This window comes from Rhinatrema bivittatum, chromosome 14, assembly GCF_901001135.1.
Source record: "Rhinatrema bivittatum chromosome 14, aRhiBiv1.1, whole genome shotgun sequence".
Taxonomy (NCBI): Eukaryota; Metazoa; Chordata; class Amphibia; order Gymnophiona; family Rhinatrematidae; genus Rhinatrema; species Rhinatrema bivittatum.
This window is the reverse complement of record NC_042628.1, coordinates 68,444,405-68,466,070: the sequence shown is the minus strand read 5'-3', so window position 1 is coordinate 68,466,070 and position 21,666 is coordinate 68,444,405. Positions and strand designations below refer to the sequence as shown.

General features: G+C 44.4%; 1 protein-coding gene across 1 annotated transcript in view; it reads right to left on the bottom strand.

Annotated features, from left to right (window-relative positions):
- LOC115076330 (sialic acid-binding Ig-like lectin 5) overlaps positions 1-21,666 on the bottom strand; it is a 114,570-nt gene that overhangs the window by 65,228 nt on the left and 27,676 nt on the right. The window contains exon 5 of the mRNA XM_029577629.1: positions 8,446-8,558. Coding sequence (XP_029433489.1) covers positions 8,446-8,558 — 113 coding nt within the window. The remainder of the gene's footprint in view (positions 1-8,445; positions 8,559-21,666) is intronic.

Sequence of the window (21,666 nt, the reverse complement as noted above, 5' to 3'; positions counted from 1 at the left end):
CAGGAGACAGCAGTGTTACTGGGAGTGGTACCTAGGGTGGTGATCAAAGACTATCTGGATTGGTGAAGATCCAGAAGAATTCTTCACATGGTTGTTGTGACAGAACTCTGCCCACTGGAGAAAGGAAGCCTAGTCATATTGGCACTCATTGACATATACCCTTAGGGGCGGATTTCAGAGCCCTGCTCGCGTAAATCCGCCCAAAACCGGGCGGATTTACGCGAGCAGGGCCCTGCGCGCCGGGAAGCCTATTTTACATAGGCCTCCCGGCGCGCGCAGAGCCCCGGGACTCGCGTAAGTCCCGGGGTTCTCCGAGGGGGGCCGCGACCTGGGGGCGGGTACGGAGTGGCCACGCCCTCCGTACCCGCCCCCAGGTCGCGGCCCGGCGCGCAGGAGGCCCGCTCGCGCACGGGGATTTACTTCTCCCTCCGGGAGGCGTAAATGTTTCAGACTATTCGCGAATAGTCTGCCACCAGTCCCCATATGTTCAATGTTGTTCAATGTTAATGGCGTATGTTCAATGTTAATTAATATGTTCAATGTTCAATGTAAACCGCTAAATGAAGCGATAGTTCTTGTTTCTTGTAAACCGGGGTGATATGTATTTTATACAGGAACCTCCGGTATATAAACCCCTATAAATAAATCCCCGGAGAAAGGTAAGGGGGGGGGGGTGTAGACAGGGCCGGGGGGGGGGGGTAGGTAGAGGAAGGGAGGGGAAGGTGAGGGGAGGGCGTTAGAGGATTCCCTCCAAGGCCGCTCCGATTTCGGAGCGGCCTTGGAGGGAACGGGGGTAGGCTGCGCGGCTCGGCGCGCGCCGGCTATACAAAATCGATAGCCTTGCGCGCGCCGATCCAGGTTTTTAGCAGATACGCGCGGCTCCGCGCGTATCTACTAAAATCCAGCGTACTTTTGTTTGCGCCTGGAGCGCAAACAAAAGTAGGCTATTCGCGCGCCTTTTAAAATCCGCCCCTTAGGAAGCTTTTGAGGTTCTGGTTGACCTTTTCCATCTGCCCATTACTTTACAGATGGGACACAGAGCTGAAGTCCAGAGTGATGCCAAACTTCTTTCAGATACCTTTCCAAAACTGGGCAATGAACTGGACACTTTGGTCTGAGAGGATATGAGAAGGAAGTCTGTGTAGATGGAAAATATGTTGCACAAAGATGCAGGCCAACTCTGATGTGGATGACAGGCTGGGAAGTGGTGTGAAATGAGCCATCTTAGAAAAGTGATTCACCACTACTCATATTGTGGTGTGGCCATTAGAGAGGGGAAGGTCAGTGATGAAGTCAGTGGTTAAGTGGGTCCAAGGTTCCTCGGGGGCTGGCAATGGCTGTAACAGCCTCCAAGGGCAAGCCTGACAGTTCTTATGCATTGTACATGTGGAACAGGATTCCACATAGTGTTTCATATCTTGCTTCACTGGAGGCCACAATTAATGGCGGAAGATTAGCTCCAGGGGCCTGGTTACTCTGGGATGTCCAGCCAGACAGGAATCATGGGCCCATTTGAGTAACACTTCCCTGAGCCTTTTAGGGACTACATTCCTCCCAGGTGGTACAGGTATGACAGCAGCGGCCACAAATCTTGCTTGATCTATGATGTAGTGAGGAGATTTCTGGAGCATTCTCAGACTCAAAAGATTGTGAGACGACATCAGCCAACTGGTTCTTTTCCACTGGCCAGTGGCATAATTTGAATCAAAGTGATTGAAGAATAACGACCACCGGATCTGTTGAGGATTTAGCCTTTGAGCTTGCAACAGGTATAAAAGATGATCGGATGTCTCCTTCTAATAGGTGATGCCATTCTTCCAGCACCAGTTTTATTGCCAGGAGTTCATGGACCCCAATTGTGTAGTTTCTCTACACTGGAGTAAATGTTTTGGAGAAGTAGGAGCATGGAAAGAGGGCTCTGTGGTCACATAAGGGCGACAACAACCCCTCCCCAATGGCAGAGGCAGTTACCTCCAAAGGGTTTTGATAGGTCTTGCTGATGACAGCAGGGTTCCTGGAGGAATTCCTGTTTGAGACATGGCCTGTGTCTCAGGTTCCGACAATGGGTAGACCTGACTTCTAGAGGGCATCTATCCGGGCAGAAGATCTATTGGCAATCATAAGATCAGTGAGGTGGTAGTGTCTTGGCCTGCTGTTTGCTGAAGACATGTGAGAAGGCAGCATACTGAGGCAGAAATCTTGGTAGGGTTAGGAGTGGTACCCCCGGGATATGGGGACTGGTGGCAGGACCAGAATAAGGCAGTTTCACATACAGGAAGGATTCCAATGGGCAACTTGCTGTTTGTCCAGTCTATGACTGGTTGGTGAAGGTGGAGCCAGAGCAGCCTAAGGGTAACAGAGTCGTCTGCCTCAGGTAACACATAGAAATCATGCAGTTGGTTGTAAGGTGGCCTGTCTGCATTGTGAGGAGGGCAACGACTACTGTCAGGTGAAAGGGCAGAGGCCTGCCATAAAACAGAAGAGATGGTATGGGTGCTTATCAAGGTGGTTGTGGGCAGGTTATGCTGACAAATAAGTGCTTCCTCAATAAAGTTACCTCCTGCCAACAGAATCCAGGAAAGCCACTGTGTGGATCATGGTCTCCCCAATGGTAAAATAACAGAGACCACTAATTGTGGAGCATGAGGGATTTGGCTTAGGATTGTTTCTCCGCCCAACCCTAGATATGCCAGTTTTCCTGACTTCTCTGGGCAGCGGCCAGCAAAATGCCTCTGATCGGCACAGTAGAGGCTGCGATTTAAGTGGATGTGGCCGAGGTCAGCCAGTGGGGAACAAGATGTTGAGCAATGGCTTCAGCACCACCCTCCTCCTGCAACCAATCTTAAAGCCCCCCCAAATGGAAAGGGGCTTCCACTGACAGTTCGTTCCTTCAGAAACCTAAGCCTAGAAACCTTAGGAGGGGGCTTAGAAGGGGAGGTACTGTAAATTTTGGCCAGTCGCAGAGTTATCCTGTGAACCGTCAGCACTCATCCCAAGAAGCCAGCAGCCTCCAGCAAAGCTTGGACCACATTGTCTGTGTCTTCTGTGGCAGGAACGTCACCATGTTGCCACCAACTCTCTGGTCCCTGGGCCCTCCTAGGCATGTGTGCAGCAACCTTTGAAGACCCCATAATGGGAAGATGACTTGCCAGCGCACAACGATGTCATCACATGACTGGATATAAGAGCCCCTGCTGTCCTCCCTAATTTTGCCTCAGCAACAGGTCCTTCTGCTTATCATCAATGCATGGTGTTCCAGTGTTCTTGATCCTGCCTTGCTTCTACCTGGTTCCTGATCCTGCTTCGACCTGCTTGTCTTGCCTTATCAGGCCTGCCCTGTCTCGTCCAATTTGCCCTGCCTCATCCAACCTGTCCTGTCTTGCCTCATCCCAGTTCTTTGCTTGTCATCCTGGTATTAACCAGGGTGCATTCACCAGCTGTTGGCTTGGGCCTAATAGGTTCGCCTACTAGGCAGTGTCAATTATGCCAGAGGGTCCACTACCATTAAAGTAGTGAGGAATAAACTGGCAGTAATAATTTATGAATATCAAGAAGCATTGGATTGCCTTGAGACCTACAGGATGGGGCCATTTCTTGGATGGCTGAAAATTTTGCAGGTCCATTTTTAAGCCTTGATTAGAGATAATATAACCCAAAAAAGGAGGCTCAGACTGTTTTAATGAACATTTTTTCCAGTTTTGCATGTAGCTTGTTCTCTTGAAGCTGCTGAAGAACTGTTCTCACCTGAGACTGGTATTGTGTGAGAGACCAGGAGAAGATTAGGATATCATTCAGGTACACCAGGACACATGTCTGTAGAAGGTCTCAGAAGCCATGTTTATGAAGTTTTGGAATACTGCCAGAGCATTAGAAAGCCAGAACAGCATGACTAGATATTTGTAGTGTCCACCTCTCATACTAAATGCAGTCTTCCATTTGTCCCCCTTCCCTGATCCTTATCAAATAATAAGCTCCTCAAAGGTCCAACTTGGTAAATATGTGGCACCCTGTAATCCTTCAAAGATTTCAGAGATGAGGGACAGCACATACTTATTCTTAATAGTAATAAGATTCTAGCTACAGTAGTCAATTCAGGTTATCAGAGTCCTGTCCTTTTTATTTATTTATTTATTTATTTATTTATTGTTTTTGTTATACCGAGTTTCATGATAGGCATCACATCAACCCGGTTTACAAATAACAAGGAGTGTAAAGCATAACGTAACGTAAAAAACAATATTTTCAATAAGAACCTTAAACTTTAAATACAGTGATCAGAAAAAAGGGAGAGGGAAAGTTACAAAAAACAAGGAAAATAAACTTGGGATGGAAGGGGAGAACACAACAAAGAAACAACAAAGAACAAAGAACAACAAAGAACAACAAAGAAGCAACAAAGAAAAATCCTGTTTCAGCAGGTGACAAGGACGGGGCAGATGAAACTCCAGTCTGTTTTCTTTAATATACTCCATCCCCGCTTGAATCTCTGATACTGGCAGTGGGTAAACCCTCCCATGAGGTGGCATCTTCCCAAGTTGGATGCTGATGGTACAGGGGGAGGGGTATCAGCCTGTTTTTTACTGAATATGTCAAGGAAGGCCGTATAAGCCTGAGGAAGACCAAATGGTACTACAGGGTCCAAGAGAGTGATGGTGGTAGGTGAAACAATCAAGCTGAGACCATGTTGGGAAGAGGAATAGCCTAGTGGTTAGAGCAGTGGGCTATGAACCAGGAGACCAGAGTTCAAGTCCTGCTGTCGCTCCTTGTGACCTTAGGCAAGTCCTTTACCCTCCATTGCCTCAGGTACAAAACTTAGATTGTAAGCCCTCTGGGGAGAGGGAAATACCTACAGTACCTGAATGTAAACTGATGTGATATCTCAGATTGAATGTCGGTATATAAATAAATAAAATGTTGGAAGCAGAAGGAACTCCAAGATTGATGTCTCCCATACCTCAGTCCACTGTGGGACCATGCTCATGGAGTCAGAGTAGGCCCAAAACCAAAGGGTTGACAGACTGTTGAAGTATATAGAGCTACTCTCAATGTAGGAGGTTTATCCTGAGAATTATGGGTTGGGTAATAGCAATGATATTCCCTGTCAGGGGATCCCCATAAATCAAAGAAATGATGAATTGAAGGGACTCCTGTATTTCACTAGTGTCCATGCAATGGCAGAGGTTTTGCATAGACCCTGCAAGCTACCACACTTGAAATGCAGCTTTTGCAAGGCTAGTAAGTGAAGACAAGTAAGGAAATAAACTGAAAATAGCCTGTGAATCCCAAGAAAGCAGTGTAGTGCCTTGAGACCTACAGGCTGGTGAGTCAGCGGAACTCATGACCTTCACAGTCTATCATGGCATAGGATAGTGAGTCCTTATGCTACTGTTAAGTTTGTGCAGCCTATCTGGTGCAAGCACAAGTTAGGCCTTAACAGGCGGTAGCTGACACACCACAGGAGTAGGTCTTCAGCCTATCCAACTACCTCCCTTTGGGTTGAGTCTACGGTTCTGGTGGCCAGCATGACTTTCCTGGTTTGATCCAAAGGTGGTAGTAAAGGCTAGATCGGTGGCTAAACAGAGTGAGATCAAGGCAGCCAGAAAGTGAGGCAATCTGATCCATGATCAAGGCAGGCAGAAGGCAAGGCAAAGATGATATCCAATTTGAGGTCAAGAAGATGAAGCAACTATCCACTGGTAGCCAATGCAAAGCCTGCAGGACAGGTGAAATATGATCTCTGATTTTAAGACCTTCCATCAATCAGGCTGCACTATTGGAACCCATTATAACATTTGAACTTCTTTCTCCGGTAAGGTAAAATACAGCCCATTACTTTAGCCAATCCTTGACCTAATTGCTGAGTGTACAATCATAAGCAGATCCTCTACTAATAGATAAGGATGGAGAAGTCTAAAAAGTCCTTGTGGACAATACACTGAGATATTCAGCTCATACACAGCAGTGGTCAAAACAGGAAAGATCCAAAGAGGAAAGGAGAATAAAACCAATATATCATAATGCTTCTGTATCGAGCCATGGTGTGATTACATCTTGAGTATTGTCTGCAGTTATGATCACCCCATCTCAAAGAGACATAATGGAATTACGAAAGGTATAGATAAAAGCAAAGATACAGGGGATGGAATGGCTCTCCTATGATAAAGGCTACACAAGTTAGGACTCTTCAGCTTGAATAAAAGGCAGCTAAGAGGAGATATGGTAGAAGTAAGTGGGGTAGAACCGATAAATAATACTAAAACAAATGGCCATTTCATGACACAACCAGCAGATTTAAATCATAGAAAGTACTTTTTCACTCGGTGCACAATCGAGGTTTGGATTCTATTACTAGAAAACATGGTGGACCCGATATTCAGCTGGCAGATAGCCGGATAAGTTGGATTTATTCCGCTACCTAGGGCCGCTGAATATTTGCTTAAGTTCAGCGCCTGCTAGATACCCAGATAAGTTACATATCTGGCTATCTCTTAGTTGGAGAACTTTGTGGGCGGGCAATGGGTGGATTAGAGCAGCACAGCTTAGCCAGATAGGTTATCTGGCAAAGTAGCGATATTTGGACTTAGCAGGATAAGTTGTCTGTCTAAGTTTAGACATGCTCAATAACCAGTAGCAACTTCTACGTGGATATTCAGTGGCATAGCTGTGAAGCTGAATATCCATGCAATGTAGCCAGATAAATTATATCCGGTTAAGCTACATAGCTGTTTAGGCTTTACAGGGTAGATATTCAAAAGCCATTTAGACGGATAACCAAATAGCTATCCGTCTAAATGGATTACCCGATTATATTCAGCCCTTATCTGGCTAAATTCTAGACAAAGCTGGAAGCGTAAACTTGAAGATAAGATTTTGCTTCCAGTACTGCCTCAGTCAGAGCAGCGCTGGAGGCTCCGGGAGCTGAGCAGAGGGACCCTTTTTTCTTCTGGGAGGGTGGGAAGAGGGGAAGGCTTGCTGAGCTCCTTTTAAAGGGTTAATCGGAATGGAGCCCAGTTTTCAATACCGGACAAATCGTGACTTTTAAAAAGCTTTAGGGGCAGGGGAGGAGGGTTTTAGAATACTATATAGCACTGTTATTATTTTGGGGGGGGAGGAGGGAGGGGTTAGCCCAGCTTATCAGTCTTTTACTTTTGTAGATGACTGCACACAAACTGGCCGTACAGGCCACATAACTTGAAAACCTAGCTGGCTATATTCAAACATACAAGAAATCAAGAGCGCTTGCTCAATCGCTGGAATGTTGGAAATTATCTTTTTAATAAGAATCAATTTAAATTTTTTTGAAAAATTATTTGTGTAGAAAATTTTGATGACACCTGCTCTGTGTTGGTAATATATAAATTTACTTTTTAGTTTGAATGTAGTGTATTTATAATATGAAGGAATTGGAGGAAAGTTTCATATAAATTCGTAGGTGTCTCCGCACCACGATTGTGTGGTGTTATAATCATTAACTATCCCCTCCTCCTGTGTGAATTTTTTATAAAACATTTTTTACTGCTGAAAATTACTTCTGTGAGGTGAAGTAATTTTCAGCAGTAAAAAATGTTTTATAAAAAATTCACACAGGAGGAGGGGGATAGTTAATGATTATAACACCACACAATCGTGGTGCGGAGACACCTACGAATTTATATGAAACTTTCCTCCAATTCCTTCATATTATAAATACACTACATTCAAACTAAAAAGTAAATTTATATATTACCAACACAGAGCAGGTGTCATCAAAATTTTCTACACAAATAATTTTCAAAAAAAATTTAAATTGATTCTTATTAAAAAGATAATTTCCAACATTCCAGCGATTGAGCAAGCGCTCTTGATTTCTTGTATTATATTTATCATCGCTGTAGCAGTGGCATATTGATTTTTCTTATATTCAAACATAGCCATTTAGGTTTTTAGTTATCTGGCTATATGTAGCCGGATAATTTTAGGCTAGTATATTCAGCAGACGTTTCTCCCGCTGAATATAAAGGACATGTTATCCGGCTAACTTTAGTTGGATAACTTGCCCACTAACCAGCCTACTGAATATGAACCCCTAAATATCTACCTCAATCAAAGTAACTAGCAGAGTGGGCTTTAAGAAAAGAGGTTTGCATAAGTTCCTGGAGGAAAAGTCCTTAAAACATTACCAGCAAGGAAAACTATAGAAAGTCAATGCAATCCCTAGCAGTGAGTAACTTGGATTGACCATTGTCAGAGACAGGATGCTGGGTTTGATGGCCCTTGGCTTGACTCAGTATGGCATTTCTTATGTTCTAGAGCCACACTGAAGTAAAGGGACTTGCCTAAGGTCATGCAGAGTTGACTGTGGGACAGCTGATTTAGCAATGAGGCATAAGGAGGTAAAGCAACTCACCCCAAATTCCTGTTCCCCTCATGATGCTAAACTCCCCTCTTCCTCTCCCAGTCTCTTACCTTTGCTTTGATTTTTCTGCCATAAAAGAAAGAAGCCAGGGCACTGAAGAATGCGATAATGACAGTCCCACAGATAATCCAAGTGATAATCTCAGATCCCAACTCTTTGTAGACTGCAGGAAAAGAGAGGAGATTTTATATCCCAGTTCCTGAATACCACTGTCCCTAGTTTGGCCTAAATCTCTTGTTTAGATGAATGGAAGCATATGCCCGTTACTTCCAGACAGAGTACCTAGGCCCATTATAATAAATATCATATTGAAACCTGCACATTTTTAGCATGGATTTTATTTTATTCACACATTAAAAAAATGCGTTAATGTGGGATGCAAATAGCCACGAGTAAAGAAGCACCCCCTCAGGGGAGGGCACCTACAACTAAACAGTATGCCAAAGTTGGGATGCACAATGCCAAAGGGTATACTGTTCTGCTGTAGGTGCCCATTCAAAAGAAAGGAAAATTGGTTCTTACCTGCTAATTTACACTCCTGTAATACCACAGATCATAGAAACATAGAAACATAGAAATGACGGCAGAAGAAGACCAAATGGCCCATCCAGTCTGCCCAGCAAGCTTCCCTCATTTCTTCTCTCATACTTATCTGTTTCTCTTAGCTCTTGGTTCTAATTCCCTTCCACCCCCGCCATTAATGTAGAGAGCGGTGATGGAGCTGCATCCAAGTGAAATATCTAGCTTGATTAGTTAGAGGTAGTAGGGGTAGTAACCGCCGCAATAAGCAAGCTACACCCATGCTTATTTGTTTTTACCCAGATTATGTTATACAGCCCTTATTGGTTGTTTATCTTCTCCCCTGCCGTTGAAGCAGGGAGCTATGCTGGATATGCGTGAGGTATCAGTTTTTTTCTTCTCCCCTGCCGTTGAAGCAGAGAGCTATGCTGGATATGCATCAAAAGTGAAGTATCAGGCACATTTGGTTTGGGGTAGTAACCGCCGTAACAAGCCAGCTACTCCCCGCTTTGTGAGTGCGAACCCTTTTTTCTTCTCCCCTGCCATTGAAGTTATGCTGGATATGCGTGAAGTATCAGTTTTTCTTTTCCCCTGCCGTTGAAGCAGAGAGCTATGCTGGATATGCGTCGAGAGTGAAGTATCAGGTACATTTGGTTTGGGGTAGTAACCGCCGTAACAAGCCAGCTACTCCCCGCTTGTGAGTGCGAACCCTTTTTTCTCTCCCCTGCCGTTTAAGCAGAGAGCTCTGCTGGATGTGTGAAGTAACAGTTTTTCTTTCCCCCTGCTGTTGAAGCAGAGAACTATGCTGGATATGCATTGAAAGTGAAGTATAAGAATGGAGTGATCAAGCTAGTTGAAAGGCATCAGGAATAGAGGAAGGTGGAGGTGGTAATTTGGATATTTGGTTTGGGGGTAGTAACCGCCGTAACAAGCCAGCTACTACTCCCGTCTTTTGTGAGTGCAAATCCTTTTTTCCACATTTCCTCTTGCTGTTGAAGCTTAGAGTGATGTTGGAGTCACAGTAACCATGTGTATGTTTATTGAATAAGGGTATTGTCTCCAGGCAGTAGCCATCATTCTGGCGAGTCACCCACTCTTCATTGGCGGCCTCTTGACTTTATGGATCCACAGTGTTTATCCCACGCCCCTTTGAAGTCCTTCACAGTTCTGGTCTTCACCACTTCCTCCGGAAGGGCATTCCAGGCATCCACCACCCTCTCCGTGAAGAAATACTTCCTGACACTGGTTCTTGAATCTTCCTCCCTGGAGCTTCAAATCGTGACCCCTGGTTCTGCTGATTTTTTTCTTATGGTAAAGGTTTTGTTGTTGCCTTTGGATCATTAAAACCTTTCAAGTATCTGAAAGTCTGTATCATATCACCTCTGCTCCTCCTTTCCTCCAGGGTGTACATATTTAGATTCTTCAATCTCTCCTCGTACGTCATGCGGGTTTTGCGTCCTTGCCAGCAGATGGAGGCTGAGAACAAAATGTTTGAGGCACTGCTACATAAGCGACTTAAAGAGATCTATAATAGAAGTACCAGAAAACCATGAAATTGCTCTCTTTGAATCAAAAAATCTACAAATAAGTTTAGTTTACTGTCCTCCAGGGCTGCTTGAATCAAACATCTCCTCATCAATTGAATTTTTGACCCCTATCATCAATCCGGACAAACCGGCAATTCTAATGGGAGACTTTAATCTCCACATGAATGTTTCACCATAGTCTGCCTCATGTAATACTTTGATGGAAGCACTTAAGGCATTAGGTCTTGATCTATTAACTCCTCAAGCTACCCACAAAGGCGGGCATGCGCTTGACCTAATCTTTGTAAACACAAGGTTAACAAACTCCGTTAAAACAAATATGACTCCTGTACCCTGGTCTAATCATTTTTTAATTCATTCAACTATATCATTTACTAATCAGTATATAGATGAATCGAATCAAGCTATAACATTTAACTATAGAAAACCTTACAATATTGAATTATTTCAAAGAGAACTCTCTGAGCAATTGTCAAACATACCGGACCCACTGAACAATGATGCTACCGAACAATGGTATAAATTAACTCAAGAAATAGCAGAGAGAATAAATCCATTGAAAACAAAATCAATAAAAATGACTAAAAGGCAGAATCCTTGGTATAATAACGATCTAAGACAAACAGAAATTAAGCTCAGGAAAAAAGAGAGAGGTTGGAGAAAAACACACTCAGTGTTAGTTAGCACTAACTAACTACCACATCTTTCTCGCTTATTTTCGGAAATTGATAAATAATGCAAAAAAGAGTTATGATTCCAAATTACAAAGGTTTTCAAACAATCCTAAAGTTTTATTTGAAATAGTTGCAAAATTAACCAGTGACCCATCAAAGGATGAATCCCTACAAGAAACTCAATGTAATGAATTAGCATTATTTTTCAGAAATAAGATAGATAATCTATTAAAATTTTTAGACTCTACACCATCTCAAATAATTAACATGCCTAAAAAAGGATATACCAATATGGTCTGAATTTGAAAATACATCTAAAATTGAAATTGAAGCGTTGATAAAAAAATTGAATCCAGTTAATCACCCATCAGATACAATTAACACCATAGCCTTAAGATAATGCATGGATATTATTACTCCGTACCTGGTTAAGATAGTAAACCAATCATTAGAGAAAGGGAATGTATACGAGATATTAAAGAATGCGACCAGTTTTAAAACAGAAACATTTAGATTCGACAAATCTTATTTATTTATTTTAAGAACATTTCTATACCGACTTTCACAAAGTCTGACCAAGACGGTTCACAACTTCAAATATAAAAAGAAAATAAAAAATAAAAAAATAGTAGCTAAACGAAACAGTTACATAATAAAAACAAAATAAACTATAATATAAATAAAGAAAGTAAAGTAATAGATGGAAAAAAAAATACAATATATATTTATAATCCCTAATTCTTTAGCATAACTATACTAATTTTATAAAAACAAGAAAAGTTGGGAAAAAAATAAAAAGAAACAAAGACCACTGTTTTCACATGGTTTGGCTATAACAAGAGCAAGCTATTGAAAGTATTATGTATGTTGAATAACCATTAGTAGTATGAGAATCTTTAAGAAACTGGGTTTGTTTCGACAAGTCCTACAAAGGCCATCTTAAATAGATAGGTTTTTAGTACCTTCTTAAATTCCTTATGATCAGTGATTAGTCTTAATGTATTTGGAAGCGAATTCTAAAGTATGGGTCCCACCACCGAAAACGCTCTCTCTCTAGTTATATTGAGTCTAGCCAGCCTAACCGTGGGAACATCAAGTAGATACTTGGTGGTAGATCTAAGATTTCTGGTTGGTTTATATAACCGTAATGAGGTACAGAGCCAAGTTGAGTCCGAATCATATATTAATGAATGGGTTAATGACAGTATCTTATATTTCACCCTAAATTTAAAGGGCAGCCAGTGCAGATTAAATAAAATGGGGGAAATGTGATGTCTCATAGGGCCATAGGCGATCCTGTCAGTAATCATAGAAACATAGAAATGACGGCAGAAGAAGACCAAACGGCCCATCCAGTCTGCCCAGCACTTTTTTTTTTTTTCTCATACTTATCTGTTACTCTTGGCTCTTAGTAACCCTTTGGTTCTATTTCCCTTCCACTCCCACCATTAATGCAAGGAGCAGTGTTGGAGCTGCATCTAAGTGTAATATATATCTTAAATTAGTTAGGGGTAGTAACCGCCGCAATAAGCAAGCTACACCCATGCCCATTTGTCTACCCAGACTATGCGACTCAGTCCCTGTTGGTTGTTGTCTGTATATAGATCCACTTTTCTTCATTCCCCCTGCCGTTGAAGCAGAGAGCTATGCTGGATTTGCACGAAGTATCAGACTTCCTCCCCTGCCGTAGAAGCAGAGAGCTATGCTGGATATGCACGTAGTATCAGACTTCCTCCCCTGCCGTAGAAGCAGAGAGCTATGTTGGATATGCACGTAGTATCAGACTTCCTCCCCTGCCGTAGAAGCAGAGAGCTATGCTGGATATGCATGTAGTATCAGACTTCCTTCCCTGCCGTAGAAGCAGAGAGCTATGCTGGATATGCACGTAGTATCAGGCTTCCTCCCCTGCCGTTGTAGCAGAGAGCTATGCTGGTTATGCATTGAAAGAGAAGTATCAAGCTTATTTGGTTTGGGGTAGTAACCGCCGTAACAAGCAAGCTACTCCCCGCTTTTTGTGAATGCAAATCTTTTTCCACATTTCCTCTTGCCGTTGAAGCTTGGAGCAATGTTGGAGTCGCATTAATCGTGTGTATGTTTATTGAATAAGGGTATTATCTCCAGGTAGTAGCCATCATTCCCGTGAGCCACCCGTTCTTCATTCATGTCCTCTAGACTTTATGGATCCACAGTGTTTATCCCATGCCCCTTTGAAGTCCTTCACAGTTCTGGTCTTCACCACTTCCTCTGGAAGGGCATTCCAGGCATCCACCACCCTCTCCGTGAAGAAATACTTCCTGACATTAGTTCTGAGTCTTCCTCCCTGGAGCTTCAACTCGTGACCCCGGGTTCTGCTGATTTTTTTCCGACGGAAAAGGTTTGTCGTTGTCTTTGGATCGTTGAAACCTTTTAAGTTTCTGAAAGTCTGTATCATATCACCTCTGCTCCTCCTTTCCTCCAGGGTGTACATATTTAGATTCTTCAATCTCTCCTCATAAGTCATTCGATGAAGACCCTCCACCTTTTTGGTCGCCCTTCTCTGGACCGCCTCCATCTTGTCTCTGTCCCTTCGGAGATACGGTCTCCAGAACTGAACACAGTACTCCAGTTGAGGCCTCACCAAGGACCTGTACAAGGGGATAATCACTTCCCTTTTCTTACTCGATATTCCTCTCTCTATGCAGCCCAGCATTCTTCTGGCTTTAGCTATCGCCTTGTCACATTGTTTCACCGACTTCAGATCATTAGACACCATCACGCCAAGGTCTCTCTCCTGCTCCGTGCACATCAGCCCTTCTCCCCCCATCGAATACAGCTCATTCGGATTTCCATACCCCATATGCATGACTCTGCACTTCTTGGCATTGAATCTCAGCTGCCATGTCTTTGACCACTCTTCTAGCTTTCTTAGATCCTGTCTCATTCTCTCCACTCCTTCCGGCGTGTCCACTCTATTGCAGATTTTAGTGTCATCCGCAAAAAGACAAACCTTACCTTCTATCCCTTCCGCAATGTCGCTTACAAAGATATTGAACAGGACCGGTCCCAACACCGATCCCTGCGGCACTCCGCTCAACACCGCTCTCTCTTCAGAGTAAGTTCCATTTACCATCACACATTGTCTTCTGTCCGTCAACCAGTTTGCAATCCAGGCCACCACCTTGGCACTCACTCCTAAGCTTCTTATTTTATTCACCAGTCTCCTGTGCGGGACCGTATCAAAAGCCTTGCTGAAGTCCAAGTAGATGACATCGAGTGATCTTCCTTGATCCATTTCCTTGGTTACCCAGTCAAAAAAGTCAATCAGATTTGTCTGACAGGATCTTCCCTTGGTGAATCCATGCTGCCTCTGGTCCAGCAATTCTTCTGACTGTAGATAGTTCACTATTCCTTCTTTTAACAGCGACTCCATTACTTTTCCCACCGCCGAGGTGAGGCTAACCGGTCTGTAGTTTTCAGCCTCCTCTCTGTTTCCACTCTTGTGAAGCGGGATCACCACCGCTCTTCTCCAATCACTCGGCACCACTCCCGTTTCTAGGGATCTATTGAACAGGTCACACAGCGGACCCGCCAGCACATCTCTGAGCTCCCTCAGTGTCCTGGGATGAACCTCATCAGGCCCCATGGCTTTGTCTACTTTCAGTTTCCCCAGCTCTTCCCATACATTCTCTACTGTAAATGGAGTTACATCTACTCCATTCACCTCTAATCAAGCAGCAGAATTCTGAATCTGTTGCAAAGGTCGAGTCTGGTAAACCCAAAAAAAGACTATTACAATAGTCCAATCCTGAAAAAATAAGAGATTGAAGAACCATTTGAAAATCTGATTTAAATAGTAATGGTTTTAATCTCTTTATTGTCTGCAGTTTGAAGAATGAATTCTTAACTAGATGAGAGATATGATGTGTTAGAGACAGATTGGTATCTAATTGTATTCCCAGGTTAAGAGCTACTCTTTTTACTTCAATAACCTCTGTACCTAGTATGACCGAGGAAGGTGGACAATTTGTAGGGTTCTCGATCACACTTAAAAGAAGAAGCTCTGGTTTTTTTTAATTGAGCTTAAGCCGGCTGTGGCTTAACTATTGCTCAATTGTCTTTACATACAAATTACATAATGAGATGGTCTCAGTCCAGGATGATTTATAAGGGACATAAAGTTGTATGTCGTCCGCATAAATTTTATATTGGACATCCAGTGCTGATAATATCTGGCACAATGGGAGAAGGTAGATGTTAAACAACCCTGGGGACAAAGAGGACCCCTGTGGGACCCCGGTAGTTTGGGTATAGAATTGTGAAGTTTTACCTTTGAAATTTACTTGCCAACAGCGGTTCGAAAATAGCTATCATTTGAAGCCTAGATAGAAGAATTTTATGATCAAGCGTATCAAACGCTGCAGAGATGTCTAACAAAATGTAATAGATAATCTGTGTTAGAATCAAATCCTCTTACATATGTATCGAATGAAGAGAGAAGGAGGGTTTCTGTTGAATAACCTTTTCTAAACCCGTGTTGGTTTGGGTGTAATATGTCGTGATCTGACAAGTATTCTCTCAGCTGATACAAATCTTAAGAATTATAGACCTATTTCAAATTTACCGTTTTTAGCAAAACTAATTGAAAAGGTTGTAAATAAACAACTTACTGATTATCTAGAAAATAATGAAATATTATACCCAGCACAACATGGATTCCCTAGATTACATAGCACCGAAACACTGTTACTGTCCTTATCTGATATCTTACTAAGGGGATTTGACAGAGGCCAAAGGTACCTACTTGTAATGTTAGATCTTTTAGCCACCTTTGACACGGTAGATCACGAGATTCTTTTAATGAGACTCCATGAAATAGGTTTAGCTAATAACACTTTTAAAATGGTTTTCGTCTTTTTTAGAGGGTAGAACTTTTATGGTAAAAATAAAAAAACGCCACCTCAGGTAAAGTAAAATTAAATACAGGAGTTCCTCAGGGGTCAACCCTATCCACTACCCTTTTTAATATTTTTATTTATTATCTCTGTGTCATCTTTTAACCGGTCTTAGCTTAATTTATTTCATTTACACAGACGATATTCAGATTTTATTTCCAGTAGAAAATAATTTATAAAACACTTTTAAAATGGTACAGATGCATTTGAAGATAATCGAGCAACTTTTAGTTCAAATGAAACTGATTTTAAATACGGACAAATCTGTGTTTATGGTTTTAGAAGGAAAAATGTTAATTTAGAACAGAAAGTAATTATTTTAAATAACAACACAAGTTTTAAATTAAATGATACAGCAAGGAATTTAGGACTCATTATAGATTTTGAATTGAATATGAAAGCTCATATAGCAAAAAAAGTCAATGAAGGTTTTGCTAAACTGCGGATGCTGAGACGATTAAAACCACTCATCTCTTGGAATAATTTTAGACATGTGCTCCAGGCCATGCTATTCAATGGAATTGATTATTGTAATTCTACCTTGTTAGGTCTGCCGAAATCTACCACTGACCCCTTATAGGTTCTTCAGAATTCTGCCGCCCTGCTTTTAGAAAACACTAAAAAAAGAGACCACATAACCTCAGTCATGCAAAGCCTTCATTGGCTGCCAGCAATTTTTAGAATAAAACAAAATGTTATGTACCATACATAAGATTTTATATGGAGAAAAGACTGACTGGTTGAACATGTCAATCAGACTTCATATCCCTCAATGGGAATTAAGGTCCGCAAATAAGGGTCTCCTTACAGTTCCCATAGTGAAATCTGCCCGCTTAAATGAGGTGAGAGGACCGAGCTATCTCAGTGGCAGGTCCGAAAACTTTGGAACACTTTACCACAGAACCTGAGATTACAACCGGATTTGAAAAAGTTCAGAAAAGAGCTAAAAACATGGTACTTCCAACAGGCATTCATAGCTGACCATGAATGAAAGACTAATTTTTTACTTTTTCTAGCTTTTACTTTTACTTTTTAATATTATTTATTTTATTAATCCTGTTTTTGTAATTTTTATTCAATTATGTATTCAAATTATTTATATTTTAGGTTTTATTTTAATTGGAATGTAAACCGTAATGATAGAAACGTGTTTCTGTACTACGGTATATAAAAACTGTACAAAATATTGACCTGTACTCAAGCCAAAGATTAGATAGCATTCCCCTTTACCAAGGTGAACCGGAAAAACCCATGTTGCGCCGGAGATGGACCCTTGGGCCGAGGTGGAGTTGACGCTACCCGTAGGAGGGATCCTACAGGTCCCCACCATCGGCAGACAGAGAGGGATGATGAACGGAGGCCGGCTGGTGCTTCACCAATACCAGCCCTTGTTCCCCATGGGTTGAGCCTTTGGGTGCCAGGACCGGCTGGACTTAGGTGGCCTCCATCAGTGGTCGTCGATGGGTGGATCGAGGTCAACCCAGAGGCAGCAACTAGTGTAGGTAACAGTCTGTACTGGACGAGGCGGAGTCCTGGAGACCCAGGCACCAATAGGAACACAGTCTGACAGAGGACGCCCGAGCAAGAGCAGGCTGAAGCATGAATGAACCACGTCCAGGACAAAAGCTGAAGAGGCATCTTTAAGCAAGCTGGGATCAGGCTGGTGGCAATCTGGAAGCAGTGGCAAGCAAGGCTGAGGTCTAGACAAGAGAGTCAAAAGGATGGTCAGATGATGCAGAAGTCCAGGGCTGGAGAGAAGTAACGGCATAGTCAAGCAATGCAGAGGTTCGGGGCTGGAGAGAGGCAACAGAGTAGTCAGGCAATGCAGAGTTCCGGGGCTGGAGAGAGGCAATGGAGTAGTCAGGCAATGCAGAGGTCAAACCAGGTCAGCAATCCGAAGGAGAGACAAAGGAACCAGAACACAGGAACAAGGAAACAGGAACGAAGGCAACCAGGAGCTGACAAGGCAATGAGTACTCGACTAGCAAGGGGACCTGTTGCAAAGGCCATTTGAGACAGCGGAGCCCGGGCTTATATACTGGAGCTCTGCTGACGTCATCATCCGGGGCCGCAGCCAGGTTCCCACTGCGGGCCCTATTTAAAGACTAGCTGTGCGTGCACTCACGCCTAGGGAGGGGTGCGGCGCTGGTCAGGACGGCGTCTCTCCGCGGGCTATGCGGAGAGGCCCAACACAGAGCATCAAGAGCTGCAGTAGAACCAGAGGCACCAGGGGTGGCCAGAGGACGGAGTCGGTGGCCCACAGCCGCTAGAGACGAAAGATTACTTTGAAAAAGGTGAGGGGGCCGAGCCGCGGGTCTGCTGTGGCCAGCGCGCGTAACAACCCAGGGTTGGACCCCCCCTGACTGGAGTCCAACATATCTCCAGTACCAAAATAGTCTGTCAGCCGCTTAACTCAAAAATAACTGTTCAATTGGTGAGAATGCCAGGAAAATCAGTTTTTTGGCAGCAATAACAGGGTGGGTCTCTGGACTGATCTATGTTGCGAACGCGCCCTGTGAGCCCTGAGGAGGGATGCGGAGGTGCGATTGTCTGCTCCTTGGAGAGAGTGAGCCCTTGGCCCACGAGGCGACTCAGGTAGGAGCCCCAAGACATGTCCCAAGGAAGGTGAGCGAGTGCAGGCATGGACAGAGCAAGTACACTGGAACTGGACGAATAGGGTCAGCCCCCCGCGGAGCTGCACGCCCCAGTGAAGTCAGGCAGAGGGCTGGGAATGAAGAGAACTGGAACAGGAGACTCTGGATCCTGGAAACAAGAAAAGAGTCAGAGTACAAGAAGAGACTAGGACTCTTGGAGACTTGGATGAGACGAGGACTCTTGCAGACTTGGACGAGACAAGAAAAGACTCTTGGAGATTTGGACGACACAAGACTCTTAGAGACAAGGATAAGATGAGACTCTTGGAGACTAGGAAGGCACTGTCCCTCAGGGCGCCCTACACAGCCCGACATGGACTGCTCACGGACCACCCTGTCCCGCTGCGCACCCTACACAACCTGGAAGGATGGTCACAGACCATGCAGAGAACGGAACTTGCACAGGAGTGAGAAGAGGATCCGGACAGCGTTTGGGAGAAGTCCAGCTGGAAGCAGACCCCAGTCACCCAAAGACGGACACCAAATGAGACTGATTTACTCCCACGAAGGACGACTGGAGATGGAGTCTGGTGGACGGCAAGGCTGCTTGCAGATTCTTCAGGATCAAGATAAGGAATGAAGGAAAATAATACATAAGAGAATGGTACCTCCAGACGCACGGACATCGGGGGTACCTAAACATCTGGATACATGGACATCTGGATCTCTGAACAAGTGGACATCTGGGCATCTGGACATCTGGATGAGAGGTCGAGAGGACATCTGGACAACTGGACAAGCGGCCATCTGGACATCTGAACGAGGAACTCCAGGGCTTCAGGAAGGGAAGCCAGCGATTGGAACATACCAAGAAGGAGATCCGACGAGGGACAAGACCCAAGACATCGGACGGAGACATCAGGAACACGAAGAACATGAAGTCATCTGGACAGAAGCAGAAGATGGATTCCTTGGAAGCTGGAGAAGGTCCAAGGGAGATATAAGTCGATCCGAAGGCCCTTAGGAACTGAAGCAGAGCCTTTAAATAGGGCAGGACCAGGAAGAGCCCTGAAGATGTCATCCGGAGGGCCGAAGAATACTTCCTGTCTCTGGCCCTTTAAAAAGAGAGGAGAGGTGCACACCCACACCTAGAGGGATCCCAAAGGCTGAAGGGCGGAGCTGAGGCCTGTGGCAGCATCCAGCTGCAGCGAGGAAGGGAAGGCAGGCCAGAGGTGAACCAGGCAGCTTACGGCAACCGCTGTGAAGAAAGGCCCAACGGCAGCACTCGGGCCGCGGAAGAGGGGGGAATCCTGATGGGGACTTCCCTCGAAGGAGGAGTCGGCGGCGCAGCTCCAGCCATGAAGAGAAGTGAGGCAGCAGTGGCAGCAGGCTGCAATGTCTGAGGGAGGCCCGGCTCGGCGGCAGTCCAGGCCGCGGTGAAGGCTGCAGCGTGCCAGCCACAGCAGGGGAGAGGTGAGAGCCTGTCCGCGGTATGGGGTCCACGGTCAGGATCGTAACTACCCCTCTGAAGGCCCCCCCCCCAAAAGCCTCTTCAATGGCTGAGGGTGGGAGGCAACTTCAATGCTAGGTGGGGAACTGGGGATCCGAACATCGATCTTTGATGCTTGCGAGGAATTGAAGAGAAGACAAGCAACATGTTGATGACTTGATGTTGACATAGGAAATTATGAAAAGGACATGATCCAAGGAACATAGACACTAGTCCGAGGAGTAGGGAAGCATAGGCAGTCTCTGATGAAAAGTGGGCACAGCCCTGAGGAGCAGCGAATGTCATGAAACCAGGTCTCCAGAGAGAACACACGCAGGCCCCCAGGGAGCGGGTACCTGAGCCAGAGGCCAGAGCGCCTGATGAAACAAAGTCCATAGAAAATGAGAAGCTTGGGAGTGAGTGCCAAGGAGGTGGCCTGGATAGCAAACTGGTTGAAGGACAGAAGACAATGTGTGATGGTAAATGGAACTTACTCGGAAGAGAGAGAAGTTGTGAGCAGAGTGCCGCGAGGCTCAGTGTTGAGACTGGTCCTGTTCAATACCTTTGTGAGCGACATCGTGGAAGGGATAGAAGGTAAGGTTTGTCTTTTTGCGGATGATACTAAGATCTGCAACAGAGTGGACACGCCGGAAGGAGTGGAGATAATGAAACGGGATTTAAGGAAGCTGGAAGACTGTCGAAGATATGGCAGCTGAGATTCAATGCCAAGAAGTTTAGAGTCATGCATATGGGGTGTGGAAATCCAAAGGAAATGTGTTCGATGGGGGGTGAAGGGCTGATGTGCACGAAGCAGGAGGGAAACCTTGGGGTGATATTGCCTAACGTTCTGAAGTCGGCCAAACAATGTGACAAGGCGATAGCTAAAGCCAGAAGAATGCTGGGCTGCAAAGAGAGAGGAATATAGAGTAAGAAAACAGAAGTGATTATCCCCTTGTACAGGTCCTTGGTGAGGCCTCACCTGGAGTACTGTGCTCAGTTCTGGAGACTATATCTTCAAAGGGACAGAGACAGGATGGAGGCAGTCCAGAGAAGGGTGACCAAAAAGGTGGATGGTCTTCAGCGAATGACTTTTGAGGAGAGATTGAAGAACCTAAACATGTATACCCTGGAGGAAAGGAGGAGCAGGGGTAATATGATACAGACTTTCAGATACTTGAAAGGTTTTAATGATCCAAAATCAACAACTTTTCCATCAGAAAAAAATCAGCAGAACCAGGGGTCACGATTTAAAACTCCAGGGAGGAAGACTCAGAACCAATCTCAGGAAGTATTTCTTCACGGAGAGGGTGGTAGACGCCTAGAACGCCCTTCCGGAGGAAGTGGTGAACACCAAAACTGTGAAGGGTTTCAAAAAGGCGTGGGATAAACATTGTGGATCCATAAAATCTAGAGGATGTGAATGAGAAGAAGAGGCATGGGGGTGGCTTGCGGGAATGACGGCTACTACCTGGTGATTAATACCCTTATTCAATAAGCACACACACGCTTAATACGAC